This window comes from Pelodiscus sinensis, chromosome 2 (assembly GCF_049634645.1).
Source record: "Pelodiscus sinensis isolate JC-2024 chromosome 2, ASM4963464v1, whole genome shotgun sequence".
NCBI classification, from domain to species: Eukaryota; Metazoa; Chordata; order Testudines; family Trionychidae; genus Pelodiscus; species Pelodiscus sinensis.
The window spans coordinates 231,706,801-231,722,628 of NC_134712.1; the positions used below are offsets into that span (position 1 = coordinate 231,706,801).

The window sequence follows — 15,828 nt, forward strand, 5'->3', positions numbered from 1 at the left end:
GGGGGGGGGGGGCAACCCCCACTCTTGCGGCCTCTGGGGAAGCAGGAGCCGGTGTTGTGGGAGCCGTCTTAAAAGCCGGTTCCCCCCAGCACCAGCTCCATGGTGGGCAGGGGAAGTAGGGGGTTGTGGGAACCAGGCGTAAGCTTGGAATCAGCTGATTCCCAGCTTGCACCCAGTTCCAGATGCTGTGCCTCCACTTTTTAAATGCATTAAGAGCCTGTCAGCTGATTCCTGGCTTGCGCTGGGACCCTCGCACTGTGCTTTAGCCTTTTAAATGTATTAAGAGAAAATCCATCAACTAGTCGATTGGCTGATTAAACTAAATTTAACATCCATAATTTCAATCTGTATTAGCATGAGAACAATTGAATTATTTTACTTCATATGGGTATAATGTTTGTTAAAAATCTCCTTTCTAATCTTGAAAATTTTGGGGTCTGGCATGGGAATACACTTGTGTGTTTAATTCTTATATACACTAAGCATATCACTAATGCTTCTAATGGAAAATTGGCATATTATAGGCATTTATGGTATAATTAATATATGTAAAATACTTATCCCTTAATTTTCCACACAGTCCATTTTACATACCAAGGAAAGCCATTTAAGTAAAAAAGAGATTGCACCTGCTGATGTGAATATAAGGCGAGTATTTTTTAAAGATTTGTATATTCTAAACATGTAGAAACATACTGAAAAAAATCTAACTCTGTACATTCACACAATTTATCAAATGATCCATTTTAGTTTCATTTTCTGTATTTTTTGTCCTTTGAAACTATAATTCCTACCTCGCTATTCAAAACAAAAGAATTTCAAATTCAGTCCTTCACTGTAGTAAAGAGCAGTACAGGTTTAAAGGCTAAGCTACCCTCTAACCTATGGAACTGGTCAGAACTGCTGATTTGCATTACCCTGTTCTGCGGATAATTAAAATACTTCAATTCCTAAAGCCGTCAGTTTGGTACTTTTCAATATTTTTACAAGTAACAAAGAGCAAATTAAGCAGTTTTCATTTAAGAAACAAGGCTGATTGCCAAACCTGTAAAATAGTCTGAGGAACATAAATGTGTCATGAAAAAAAATCATATGATGCAAATTACTGGGAAGAAGCAGATCCTTTGACTAAAACCAAATCTAGGTACCTTAAAGTCAAACTATACACATTTACCAATAGAGATAAAATCAACTACTGCTGCCTCTTGTTACCAACAAAATGAGAATTCACCATGTCAATTGGACAGCAACACACAAACAGGTGTCAGATAAATTCATGTTGTTTACCACTTCCTGTGAACTCTCAAGGTTACTGTTTTGAACAAAAAACCCCATATTTCTTAAATTCTAAAAGGTATTTTAAAATCCGATACAAACCAGTTTTTCCTGCACCTCTGTTTTCCGAAAGTCCAAGGTAGCTGACTTGAAGCTCAGAGACTTACAGTATCTCCGAACTTTCACAGAGTCTCTCCGAGGATTATATGAAAAAGAAGATGACTTCTTTGTAGTTTTCCTTCTAGATGTGTCTGCCATTTTAAAACCACGCTGGAAAGGCTACCTCCAAATCAGGCAACATCCCAAAGAACTGAGACTCAGCAGAGATGCTACCTTCAAAGGAACACCAGTCATTAAATGGACTCTCTTCAGTTTCAAAAAGAAAAGCAATCTAGAAAAACAAGCCCACCTAAAGGCAATTATAATTTTGCCCACAGCTGAAAAAGACCAGGTGCCATTTTAAGGAGCACTGTTATTGGAGACCAGGTACAGATCCTTCTTACTGTACAAACTGAAACAAGCTGAAGCTATGATGCAGATCTAAAAAATGTTGTCCTTATCCTGCTAAACATGCTAAAGGTGAATGAAAGGAAGTGCATTACAAGCCAACAGGGTGTGGAAGTACAGCCAGCACCAACAGGGTGTGGGGATGAACCAGGAGAGTTCGGGTTCAAAGCATCCTCTTAACTCTTTCTTCACTAAAAACCTCCAAGTCTAGTTAAACCACTTTAAGAGGGTTTATTTCACCAAAAGGAGGACTTTGGGGGGGGGGGTAGACGGGGTGTCCTAAGTTGAGCTGTGGCAATATACTTGCTATCCTCCCTTTTGGGAAAAAATGGGAATCATCCTGAGTAAACAAACAGTTTAAAGTAACTTAACTCACTCTTCCTCCCTCCCCCCCTTTGTAGAGAGTAACCTTCCTTCTCCTCCCCAGATAGTTTCAGCAAGTGGACAGAGCCAGCAGTAGTCCAAAAACAACAAAATGTTACTGTCTGAAACTGGCAGCCTGTAGATGGATATGGTAAGTGAACTTAACCCCTTAGCCCAAACCTAGCACCAATATAGTAACAGGTAATAGGAGTAGTTGCACTACAGGTTTTGGGAGCAGACAGCTGTGCATGGTTGTCCATATGTAGCACTCTGAACTGAAAGAAGGGCACTGAAACAAAAACTATAGTACAGTAGCACAACAAACCAAATTCAAGTCAAAGATTTCTGATAATAAAATAACAAAGACAAGGATTTGCTGTTTTAAAACCTGTCAGCTAATCTGAAAATAAAGCCAAAGCCACGTTCAACTAGAACTTGTGCTGGTGAGGCTGTGGGCTTTGTGATATATTTTTCTGCAGTATGGATGTTTAGATTGCATAACTGTACTAAGATAATTATGATTATAATGGTATCATCCTCAAACTTACTATTATACTGATATACACCTATGTGCAACTTGCTCATACACCCTATTTTCCACCTAAATTCTGCACTCCAATCCCTATCTCACTCACTGGCAGCCCGGTCCAGCACACTGGATCCCTCATTTTTGGCCCCACCTCAGAGTGTAGAGGGGCCCACAAATTCCAGTAACCCTGGAACTCAGAAGAGTTCATCTGGCCTGAGGTCTTGAACCTACCTACCCTCCCGCCACTGGGCTGCAGTGCCCAGGGAGTGAGGTGTCTCAGTTGGGGCCACATCAGTGAGGCTTGGGGGTTTTTGGAGGAGTTTTTTTTTGCATCTCACTTGGGTGTTCCCTGACTGATTTTTCTGTGGGTCAGTGACCCCCTAACTCAGAACAGGTTCCCTGCCCCTTCCATAAATAAAGACAATGAGGAAACATTTTGTGTTTGATATAATATTTTATTTAAAAAATGAAGCCTGGCCAAAAAGCTCCCAGATGGGGCCAAGCCCCCATCTGGCCGCAGTATCATAATAACCCTGCACCCCCCCCCCCCACAAACCCCAACCCTGAGCCTATCACACCAGAACCCCTTGTCCTGAGCTCCTCACATTCCCAAACCCCCAGACTTCTGCCACAACACTCCTGCACCATCCACACACTGCAAATCTGTGTCCTGAGCCCATCATACTCCCAACCTCCCTGCCTTCAGCCCCTCATACGCCCCAACCCAAACTCCTGCACCTCACATTCATAAGACTGTGGCTTGCCCAACCCTCCACCTGACCCCAACACTCTCCAGCCTGGAGCCCCCTTCCTGATCCAGCATCCCCTTCTCCACCTCCTCCTGCACCCAAATTCCCTTCCAGATCTTGCACCTCTCACCCTCTCTCACACATAAATCCCTCGTTCCCACTCCACAGACCGCACCTCCTGTCTCAACCCAGTGAGTAAGAGCTGGGGACAGCAAGTGATGGAGAGGAGGGGAATGGAGAGGGCAGGGTCTCAAGGAAGGAGCGTAGTCTTGGGGAAGGGATAGGGTAGATCTTGGCTTGCCCTGACATTTAAAAAGTGATCTTGGGTGTAAAAAGGTTGGAGGCCACTGCTCTAGGACATAGGTTGAATGATAATATTGCTTCAATTAATGAAAATATGTGAGATGCACAAAGTCACAATGGCCTAATTGACAAATTCTGGATATGCTATACATTTCTGTGGAGAACTGCAAAATGTTGAGTCATGTAGTGCTGCATGTTGCAAGAACTCTTTGTAAGATGGCAGTGCAGATAGTAAGCCAAGTGCTACTAACATGGCAGTTAACGTTTATCAACGGCATTCCATAAATACCAGACATCTGAAAGTATAGTAAACAGACACTATAAAATAACATGTTCACTTTCAATGAGTAAAAGTCATCAAAATGGATGTATTATAATATACACTGACATTAGCAGTAGTCCCATTTTAAACTTTAACGAAGCCAAGATTAAGCTATCTTGTTTTCAGTGCTTTATTTTTGGACCTTTCCTACGTAGTTTTGATGTTTTATGGAACAGGCCACCTGAAAAAAATCCCCTCTTAAATTATGCAGGATCACCTTTAAGTATTTCCCAGCATTTCTGGGTGGTTCCTCTAATTAGCCAGAGCAGCAATCACACAAAATCATTCTTTCTGAATCAGGATACATCTCCAAAAGGAATTACTCAACCTCCTCGAAACATCTGTTCAACATCTGATAGAATCATTGCTCCAGTTTTCTCTGTTTTGATAATAGGTGAAAAGGAATGTTAATAAAACACAAAGCCTTGTTTAAAAAATAGCTATGAGCCCTAGAAAGGCATAAACAACTATAAAAAAAGTTAATTAAAAAGCAAGCTTAACTTACTGTGATCTGATGGAAGGGTAACCCAAACTAAGCAATATGTGAAGTGCCTCCAGCTAACTTTCACTGGATTCTCTCTTAAAGACATGATGTTCTAGCAAAGCACAAAAGCCCTTTTACTCCATGCCTTGAAAGGCCTTCAGTTGTGGTAGAGTGATCAACTGTCCCAACTCTATAGGGACAATCCTGATATTGGGGGCTTTGGCATCAATTAGTGCCTATCACTCCCCCGCATCCAGCCCAAGTTTTTTAACTTGCAATCTGTTCACCCTGGCTAAAAGAATGAAGTGGGAACTAGACTATGAGAATAAGGTGAGGCAGCCTTGCTCAGTCCCAGCTCACACAGATTAGTAAAATAACCTCATTTTAAACATTCGTAATGGGGACTCCACTCTGACTGTAGCCAAACCGATCTTTTTACCAGGAGGGTTTCCATTGAAATTCCAAAACCAAATCCTTCTCCATCTGGTAGCTGGTTTTCTATAAAGTTTCCAATTCCTGCTGGTTTAAAGAGCAAGAGCCCAAGTCTGGAAACTAAACCCACATCTTCCACCTTCATGGAAGTTCAGAATAAATACCAGATGCTGTTAGATCTCTAACATTTCAGAAGCAGAATTTCTTACAACTATCACTAGCAACTTATAGGAAATAAAATTTGAAGATGGCCCCAAAATTTGGCTTTTTTAGAAGAAGACATTTATTTCAGATCAACAGAGATCTCTTTTTATATATCAAACAGCGGAAGTATGAACAAATTTTTATAGGTAAGTACATCTTCAAGCCACTCTTACCAATTTGTAGATACTACTAAGAAGAAATACATCTTCTTTAGAAACTATATTCTTACTACTTCATGAACCACCAATTTATCTGTAAATCCACCTCTGGATGGTAAACAGACCTTCCTAAAAGATCAGCAACTTGGATCAATTACATGAACATTCCATACTGCAATTTGTTTAAACAAGGTAATGTTTCATCATTATTTTGGGCTGGATTCTGCTACCCTTACTGTGGTTGAGTAGTATTTTAACTCTATGAATAGCTGAGGTTATTGTTTCCTATATATATATATATATTATATATATAAATAAAAATAAAAAACTACATAAAATTGAACAGATACCCAAGCTGCTTTTCTGTTACTTTGCATATTGCAACTACATGTGAGAATAGAGTAGGGAGGTTTGCTTCACATAACCAGGGAAACCAGGTGGTGGAGATATCAGCAACTTACAGAATAGTTTAAAACCTGACCCACCCTTTGTAGGTGACAAACCTGAGGACTTGTCACAGATTGAAGTGTCATTAGAGGAAGTTTTGGAATTAATTGATAAACTTAACAGTAACAAGTCACTGGGACCAGATGGCATTCACCCAAGAGTTCTGAAAGAACTCAAATGAGAAATTGTAGAACTATTAACTCTGGTTTGTAACCTGTCCTTTAAATCAGCTTCTGTACCCAATGACTGGAAGACAGCTAATGTAATGCCAATATTTAACGCCAATATTTAAACATGGCTCGAGAGACATACTCTATTAGGGTATGTCTACACTACAGTGTTATTTCAAAATAGATTATTTCGAAATAACACATCTACACACAAAATGCATTTTGAAATAGCATTTTGCTATTTCAAAATAGCGCGTCCACACTGAGTGGCCTCTGAATCACTTTTAAGCCAGTTCTCAGGTTTCCCTGTTTGCTTGTCTACCTCAATGAGGGACAGCGAAGCATTTTGTCTCTGTGTGCTCTGGTTGCCCTCACTCGGGACACCACAGCACTCAGCAACATGGAGCCAGAGCTGTCCCTGGGCACTCTGGTGCTTCTCGTAGACGTGTTCCTGAGAGCCTGGCTGCACTTTCTGCAGGCTGCCATCCGGGAGGTCCGTCAGGGGCTGTCAGTATCCAGGAGGCCCTGTAGGAGAGCTTCCACCCTGAGGAGCACTAAGAGCCTCCCTGGTCTGCCCCACTGGGGGCTTGTGCCTCATTCCTCCCTCACATCCTTCCACTTACCCCTCCCTAACCCTCGTTCCTGATGTCAAATAAAATACACGTATTTTCATGAACACAAACTTTCTTTATTTAACAAAACAGAGGGGGGGAAATGAATCTCTGGTGAGACTGGGGAAAGGAGGCAGGAGAGGGAAACCTGTGAGGAGGGAGCTGGAAGGGGGAAGCAAGGGGAAGAAGTGGGAAGGGAAGCTCAGGGTTGGGGGTCTCGCTGGACCAACTTAGACTGCCACGTTCCTCCATCTAGTGCAGAGATCATGGATGTTGGGGGGCATCTCCACCCATGATCCCCACCCTGGGAGGGTCCTGGGAGCTGGCAGACTGCTCCTAGGGAGTGGTGGAGGGCTGGCTGGCTCATGTTTTGGGGCCACTGGGTAAGGGGCAGTGACTGCTGGCTCTGGGATGGCAGACTTAGAGCTGGCACAGGCACTGTGGCCAGAGTCTACCCCTTTAAGGGCTCTGGGCAGGCGGAAAGAGAGAAAAGTGTTCTTGGTTGAGGCTGGAGTGGCCACCAGGGAACCCTGGGAAGGCTGGAGGCCCCCTATTTCGAAATAAGTGTCTACATAGCACTTATTTTGAAATAGCTATTTCGAATTTGGCGTTCCTCCTCGTAGAATGAGGTTTACCAAACTCAAAATAAGCGGCTGTGTGAGATTTCAAGCATTATCTCCATTTCACAGAAAAGGAAATAAGACGCAGAGACAAGGCCTCAGTCTTGCAATATGCACTGAATGGTGCCAGTCAGTCCAGAGAAACCTTACTACAGGATCAGAGTTTGTGTCACTTATCTAAAAATCCTTCAGGACGACTATGGTCAAATTAGCAACTAAACCAGGTGTGGGCAAAATGCAGCTCGTCGGCTGGATCTGGCCCGCCAAGCCACCAGATCCGGCCCACAGAGGCAGTGGGAAGCCCCAGGCAGGCTCCTTCAGGTCGGGCAGAAAAGCAGCTGCAGGGCTCTGTTTCTGTGTTAAAATTGGAGGGGAGAGGGAAGGTTTTAGGAACCGTCCCGCCCCAGCACATTCCCATTGTCCAGTTTCTGGCAGAAACCAGCCAATGCGAGCTGCTTGTTGGAATAACAGGAAGCTAAGAATAACCATGTTCCCTCCCTCCCCGGCTCAGTTATTTATGAAGCATATGGCCAGACTGGGAAACATTTTAAGCTCTGCAGGCCGGCAGGCTAGTTTGGCAGCTGACAAGTAAGTCTCTTGGCCACAGCCTGCGTGTGGCACCCTAGCCCTTTCCTGCCCCGACTCTCTGCCCCGCCCACTCAACATACCTAAACCCTCTGTCCCCCTCTTGTACCCATACTCCCTCCCAAATCTGGCACCCCAATCTCCTGCTCCAGATCACAATCCCTTCCTACCCTAGGTCACATCCCAAACCTCTGCACTAGGTCAGAACTGCCTGCTTCATCCCAACTCCACCCCAGACTCCAGTCTCCCTCGTGCACCCCAGTCCCTTACCTCCAAGCTCCCTTCTGCACCCAACCTCCATCCCAGACTCTGCACCTCCTCCATTCATATCATGGAAGAATGTGGCCCTTGGCCACTTTCCAAAATCTTGGAGTGCCCCCCCCCCCCCCATCGAAAATTATTGCCCACCACTTAACTAAATCCAGATTTGCTGAGTCCCAGTCCAGTGCCATAATTCACAACACCATTACACAGTTGCACAGTTCTCTAGCTTATTTTTAAGGTGATTTAAGGTAATTTATTGAAAGACTTACTTTGGCTACAATCGTCTTTCCCAAAACACATATCTGGTACATCATATACACTTCTTTGATGGACAATACCAGTTTTAATAACCCATATTTTATGATAGCCTGTAAGTTTCAACACAAACCTAAATTTCACGTCTTCAGTATACTAAAAAATACCAAGAGTTCTTAATTTGACCAGATGTCACATGGAGGCTACTGTTTAAGCCTTAATTTTTCTACCATTTAGCAAACCAGAGCCAGACATTAATTAAGGGGATAAAGAGCCTTTATACAGCTCTAAAATGGGATCTGAGATCCTGAGCTGTTTGTTAGCTCACTGGAAATTTCAGGAACCATCTGATCACTTAACACAGCTCTGTTTTATGAATGTTTAATGGACTCCATTTCAACAATGATATTCCTAATGAACTTGTCATTTTCAACAATTACGTTTCAGGCACAATATGCAAAATTTTGTCAGGCTTCCTAATTACCAATAAAAAGATTGTGCCCTGAGCTGGTGTGCCTAATCACCAATAAAAAGATAATGCCCTGATCAGTTTTGCAACAGCTGAGCCACAGATAACACAAAAAAGGCAAAGAAATATACAGCTACAGTTACATGTAAATATGGAAACTGACCTATACACTAGCCACTTTGCTGCATTATATTGACTTGTTTTGCATTTCTGCACATCATGGTGTATAAATAAAAAATGAAAATTTATGCATAAGAAAAGAGCTGATAATGTATTAGGAAATGGTAAGCCAATCAAAGAAAGCATGCTCTTGGGCTTGTGGAATAATTTTAGCAAAGTTACTGCCACAGTATTTTCTTCTGTGAACATAACCCAAAGACAGGGAACTAACAGCAGTGAATTAAGAAAATAAGCCCCATTTGAGGAGAAAGCAGTATAAGCAACCATAAAAGGCTGACATTTTTATTGAGCATAAACCTTGACCAATCCAAAGCTACTTAAAATCCAACCTACATTTGAGTAAGCAGACCATCTGAACAAAAGTCATATACCTCACACCCCACATAGTAGTTCAGTTCCAGAGATAGTCACCATTTACTATTGTCTCACTATTCACAGTATCGAAATTATGAGCCTAATTGCTGCATTTACCATTCCCTTTAAGTCAAAACCTTTCATGCAAATGATGTTTGGATTTACATGAGCCAGAAATCCCAATTTTTAAGCAATTTATTTGGCAGCAACACTAAAATTACTCTGCATTATATATTTTTATTTTTTTTCAACTCATAAAATATGCCTCTGTTCTAGAAATAACCATTTCACTTCAAATTTATCTAACAGACTGATTTTTATATTTAAATGCATATACACACTTTATAAACAGAAGAGCAAACCAAGTATTTTTGTACTTTTTATTTCGTAGAATGATTTAGTGTTCATAAATGGTGCCCATCTGACATCCTGAATACGTCCTCTTCATTCACACAAGTAAAGCTCAGATAGTAGAATCAACTTCTGTGGGAATCTCTCTCACATGAAAAGATCATAACCAGAAGACAGATGAAAGGGGTTTTTTGTATGTACATGAATATTTACAGATATTTTTGTAAAATATTATCTGATGGCTCTTTGGAAACCTATCAACCCGAATAGAATTCATTATGATAATCTAAAGGTAACAATCTATACATTCTAATAACAATGCTCTACAGCAGTCCCTAAACCTGTACACTTTTAAATTATTAAATATACAGATAACACTGTAATTTTACACAAAGGAAAGAAATTTAGAAACTGTTTTGTGGACTCAAAGTAATCTATCTAGAGAACTCCCATGGTGTTCCGTTAACAATGCAAATATGGGCTGTCGAGTGGTGTTGATTTTTTACAGTCACATACCAAGCCTAAGAAGTTCCTCACACTTCTCCTTATCAGGACTGCTTAGACAGAAAACCTGCTAGCTCAACTGGAGAATGACAATTGACTGCCCTACTTTCTAGATGGGCATCTCTAAAGACTATTTTGAAGGTTATTTAAAAACAAAGGAGAAAGAAAACAACTGTTGAAATACTGAAAACTAATCTGTAGTAAAGATTAATTCCTCAAAGACATAATAACCAATGCACTTTATATTGAAAAGCACTAACTATATTTAAAAGTTTCTTAATACACAGAAAACATGTTAAATCGATTAAACTTCATACCACCAAATATGCCTTTCATTGGGTTTGGCTTAGGGATGTAAAATCCCATTTAATTGGTTAACCAGTTAAATGTAATGTTTGATAATTAAGCTGGGGAAGCAACTCCAGCCCAGCTGAGATTAAACTGCCCCTCCCCCCTCCAGAAAGGGGCTGCTCCAGCCAGTCTGGAGTGTCCCTATCTGTGACAGCCCCATGCCTGCAGCAGGTGGGGAGCTGCTCCATCCCTCACTTGTTTAACCATTCATAAACCTAGTTTGGACTGGGTACCTCTAGTTATAAGCTTAATCCTGTTTCTCCCAACCCAACAATTACCCAAAACTGTTCTTATTGAAAAATGTTTACATATTGATATATAAATAAATAATTTTTTTCAATAGCAATGCTTCCATTATACAATACTTCTCCAATAATGAAACCTAATGTATGGGCAATTTTCAAATGCCAAGGCTTCATTAAATAGGAAGAAGCAGGTTTCTGTGTGCCTACTACTGTTTTCTTATCTAATAGAATGATCTATTAAGTTTTAATCTAATGTATGACTAGCCCATCATGACTCGTTTTAATAAGTAGTATTTAGGATTCATCCAGTCAGGTTACTTGAAAGGGTAAATAACCTAATGCCCCTTTCTTAGCATGCTGTACCCTCATAACTGTTCAGAATGGAAGTTATTTTCATTATAAATCAAAAACCAGTCAAAGCATTATCACTGAATCTGTTTCCATCATGGAGTTACATACTAGTTTAAAGGTATAACTCAACAGATGATTTAAAAATATAAAACCACTTTTCAAAAATAAAATTAGGAATAGGCTAAAAAGAGTTTATATCTCAGCATGATGTGATAAGCTGAAGTAGCTGCAAGTAAATTCAATATTTTACAACTGTAAATAATGGACCCTCTTGCAAAATATACATAAGTATCCAATTTGAATGTGAATGTCAAATCACTGTCTAAATTAGAATGAATCATCCAGTTTCTTTTTTTATGTTAAAATCAGTAACATAGAAGTTGCTGTTTCAAAAAGGAAATATATAAACCAGGCACACAATTAACATTCCAAAGAATATTTCCCCTCTATATATTCAGGGTTGTCTTCAACATTTCAAATACTTCCAAAGTGTGTCCACTACCTCCCATCTATTACATTTTATTAAGGAACAAAAGCAATCAGGAGATATGGGGGATGGTGAAAAAAAAATGAAGACATTCTAACATACTGCATTTTAATGGGAAAGGAACCCTCACAAGGACATGTCATTTTTTATTCCACTTGTAGCAGCTGTTATCTATATGGATCTTTATGTGAATTTATAGCATACACAATTTTCCATGGATACACTGGAACGGAAGCAAATATACTTCACATTACCTCTAGAGTTTGTTATTTCACTAAAATAGCTGCCCCAGATGAACATCTAATATATTTAGAATTAAGGCTTCAAAAATGTACATCCTTTAATTGTATTAAATTGTATACTAAAATTGTTAAATATTCTGTAACAGAGTTTTGTTAGATCGTACACAAATATTGCATAATGTTTTATATGTATGGCTGCTTAGTTAAAATGAGACCCTTAATAACGGAAGATATGCAATTTCAGAGAAACAATTAGATACTGCAGGAGCAGGGGAAAATTAAGAAAAATGCTCCATTTTAAAAATTATTCCTAGATATTGCATTAACACCAATGAGGATGACTAACCAGCTCCATTGTCCTTTGTGCATTTGAATCCTTCCTTGAAAATCAACACAAAAATATTAACTCAATTCTGCAAAGTACTCAACATTCTGGCTCCAATTTAGCAAAATACTTTACTCGTGTACTTAAAACTAAGCACATGTTGATCTCAGGCGTAACCTACGTAGGTTGTAATTTAAATACATGCTTAACTTTAAACTTGGATGGTTTAAATGTTCTTAAGTACATTAAGTACATAACTATTTAGTTACATGCTTGTTTGATTTGAGGTCCAGCTATGCTCAGGATCTTGTGATACTGAGCTCAGTGACAAGTTTAACAAACATAAAACAATTAAAACATTTGTTATGGAGTCAGAAGTTAGCAACCCAAAACTTCCACAAAATTAGAAAAGTCAATGGTATTCCAAGTGGGTATAAAAGTATCAGGAGATATGTAATCAAGAAAATGACTAATGACTGAAATACTTGAAAACAATAAAAAGAGAAGCTCAAGCTGGAATGATTAATTTAAGGATAAACAAAAGTACAGCATAATCTACATACAACGTAAATTTATCTCTCACCCTTCATATCAAAATCTCAAGATTCTTTAAAAAAATAAAACTTAAGTGGTCTATTCAGTGGGTAGAAACTGAAGATAGAAATGCCAGCTTCATAAAATCTTCATAAAATTAAGAGAGGACACAAGCTAGGAAAACCTACGTAAATGGTTTAATTCTATTGTCTAAAGGGATCTTATCCACTCAAGCAGAAAAAGAATACTTGTAATAATGGCGCTAATTATTTCAATGGCCCTGACAGTTTTTCCCCTCGTTAGTCAAGCACATAAAAACACCTACACACAGTTTCAGTATGAAGAATCTCCCACTGGAAGCCAGAAAGCAAAGGCTACAGCCAAAGAATGAAACCTCTAAGTAACCAGATGTCAGGTTCCTCCCTTTGCAAGGAAAGGAGAGAAGTAAAAATTACAAGACTCAAGTAAGTTTAAAAGAAAACCAATGTTGAAAGTAACAATCATCCCACTTGAGGCCCATAAACAAAACTGTAGCAGGAAGCACTTTAGAACCAAATGGTAATGTTATATGGTCTCCATTTGTGGTGATATCTTAGCTGGGTGCTATTTTTATAAAGGAGAGTCCTAAAAACTAGACACTGTAAGTTGTTATTTTATACAGCTTGAGTAATCTTAGAATTTCAGACAGTAAGGAGTCTTCTATACCCAATAATTCCCTGCTTTTTAAAGCTTTAGTACGGGAGTTAAAACAACCCCTGTCAATTAAACTCTGTCCCAAGTGAAATATTAATGACAGAGTATTTATTTCTACATTTGAGTAATTTTCAAGACATTTTTAGATTGCCTATCATTGCTCATGAAAGCAATTATGTGCAATGTGCTGAAAGGTGCAGGACCCTGAGAATCACATCTCTAAACTGAAGGTTCAATATCACTGCTCAGTACTCCAATGAAACTGAGCTATATCTTCAGTAAGAATTGCTAGGAGCATAGTTTGGCAGTGAAATGTCAACGTTTGGCATGTTATATAAAATTTCTCCAGTTTAATAACGTCAGTGTTTCCTATTTTATCCAATCTGACAACGTTACTTAAGACAATGAAAATGCATCCATCATCTGCAACAAAAATCCAGTATTAAAGTGAAACATAAATAAGCTAAGTGCAAACAAAAAAAGGGGCTTTATATGTCCAAGATTCTCAAAAATAGATCCCCAACGTCCAAATCTATATAAAGAAGCCTGCTATTTCCTCAGTACTGAATACGTAGCAGCTCCATCAATGACTTTTTGAAAGTGAAAAATGGGAGTGCTCAACACCTAAAACTAGGCTACTTACTTAGAACCCTAATTACGGAGTTAGGATTCTAAATTTAAGGCACTTTTTGGAAAAAAATCTTACAAGGTTGTTTGGATTTTTTGGTTTGGTTTGGTTTGGTTTTGGTGGGGGAGGGAGGTTCATTTCCTCATTCTCACTTCCATATTTCACTTATAAGTTATATTGCACAATGAAAGCACCTTAATTTAAATCAAATCTTTTATTTTACATTTCCAGCTCAATTTCACTAATCTATTTAGGATTTTGTCAAAGCACCAATATTAAACAGCTCAGGAAAATTACTTTCATGTTTTTACACTCTCATCTTCCTCCATACCTTTTCTTTTTTTCCCCTCCCACCTCATCTTCACTGTTTACTCTAGAAATGTGAAACTGTGTTCACAAGGAACAAACCCTTAGTCTGTATAATAGCAGTCTGTACTCACTCTATCTTTGTCATCAGCAACATCACAAAGAATGTCATCAAGATCTAGGATTCCTCCATCCCCATGCTCTAGGCGATGTACTTGTATCCAGTAGTTTGGATCCTGCATGCAAAAGAAAAAAAAAAAATCGGCCATTTCAAATACATTTTCGTAAAAGACAGTATTTCCAAGAAGTTCACGTGCCCAGTCCTAGAGTTACTTAAGTTTATGGCAAAGTTTCAAATCAGATTCAAAACCTGTAAATAAATCTTTAGATCATCTAACAAAAGTGATTCATGTGAAGTGAAAACAATGAAGAATGCTGTAGCACCTTAAAGACTACCAGATGTATCTGATGAAATGGGTTTTTGACCACGAAAGCTTACACCCAAACAGATTTGTTAATGTTTAAGATGCCACAGCACTCTGTGCTATTTTTGTGAATACAGACTAATACAGCTACCCCTCCAATACTATGTAAAGTGAAAGTTTTTTACTTTTGATATCTTCAGCATTTCTATGGCCTGAATTATAGCAGTGTCTGTGCACCTTCCATCATCACTGTGTGATGAGGAATGATCCTAAGACAGAGTAGTTCTATTGTTTTATTGTGACAGAATTTTTTCAGAAATGCCTCCATACAAAGAAAGAGCCTAAGCACTTTGGTCAACAAGTCTCTGTAAGGAAATTTTTTCTTTATACACCAGTACAGGGTTAAAAAGAACATCTCAGAGACATGATGTCAAACTCCAACAATGTTCTTTCACATACTATTGCTATCCGAGTCATGTAAGTCTCATATATTGTATACATTCTGTGTTTTGAAGGAAGGATACCGTCATTTACCAACAGAAAAGGGTGCAGGTTTTCCCAACTTTCTCCACCATGCATAGCACTATCACTACATTGAAGTTGCATCAGTAGAAGCACACCCGTTTCCACACAGATATGTACTTCAATAACCAAGGTCAATACATATCTTACTGCTGAAAGAGATGATTTTTACGGAAAAGTTCTATTACAACCACACACACACACACTTTTTGGGGGCGGGGGGGTGCATCTCAGGTATCCCATCTGAGTAACAGTAACAACGACCACTCTATGCACTGTTGGTCAATATCCAAAATTAGAATAATATTCAGTACGTTTCATATGGTGACCAGAGGTTTCAAAACTGATTAGTGGTGTTGGGTTCCATAATTTTGGGGAGTTCAATCTTTTACACCTTAAAGAAAACTGTTTCACAGGAAGTATTGAACATCCACCTTTGAAACACGAGACACTTAAAAGGAGTCTGAAGTCAAGCCCCTGAAAAGTAAGGCACCTAAAAGCTTGCAGATTCTGGCCTGCATGTCTTATGATGGGAATGGACTAAACATTTTAAGGACACATCTCTAAATTCCTGTAGTGTCAT

General features: G+C 39.3%; 1 protein-coding gene across 12 annotated transcripts in view; it reads right to left on the reverse strand.

The window, feature by feature from the left end:
* The window catches only part of PARD3 (par-3 family cell polarity regulator), a 677,664-nt gene that overhangs the window by 586,262 nt on the left and 75,574 nt on the right, over window positions 1-15,828 (reverse strand). For 11 of the 12 annotated variants that reach the window (XM_075922689.1, XM_075922688.1, XM_075922683.1 and 8 more), the window contains exon 2: window positions 14,433-14,534. In XM_075922689.1, the coding sequence (XP_075778804.1) occupies window positions 14,433-14,534 (102 nt within the window). Of the gene's footprint in view, window positions 1-1,377; window positions 3,176-14,432; window positions 14,535-15,828 lie in introns of those variants that run through there. The other variant, XM_075922681.1, reaches the window with a different exon arrangement.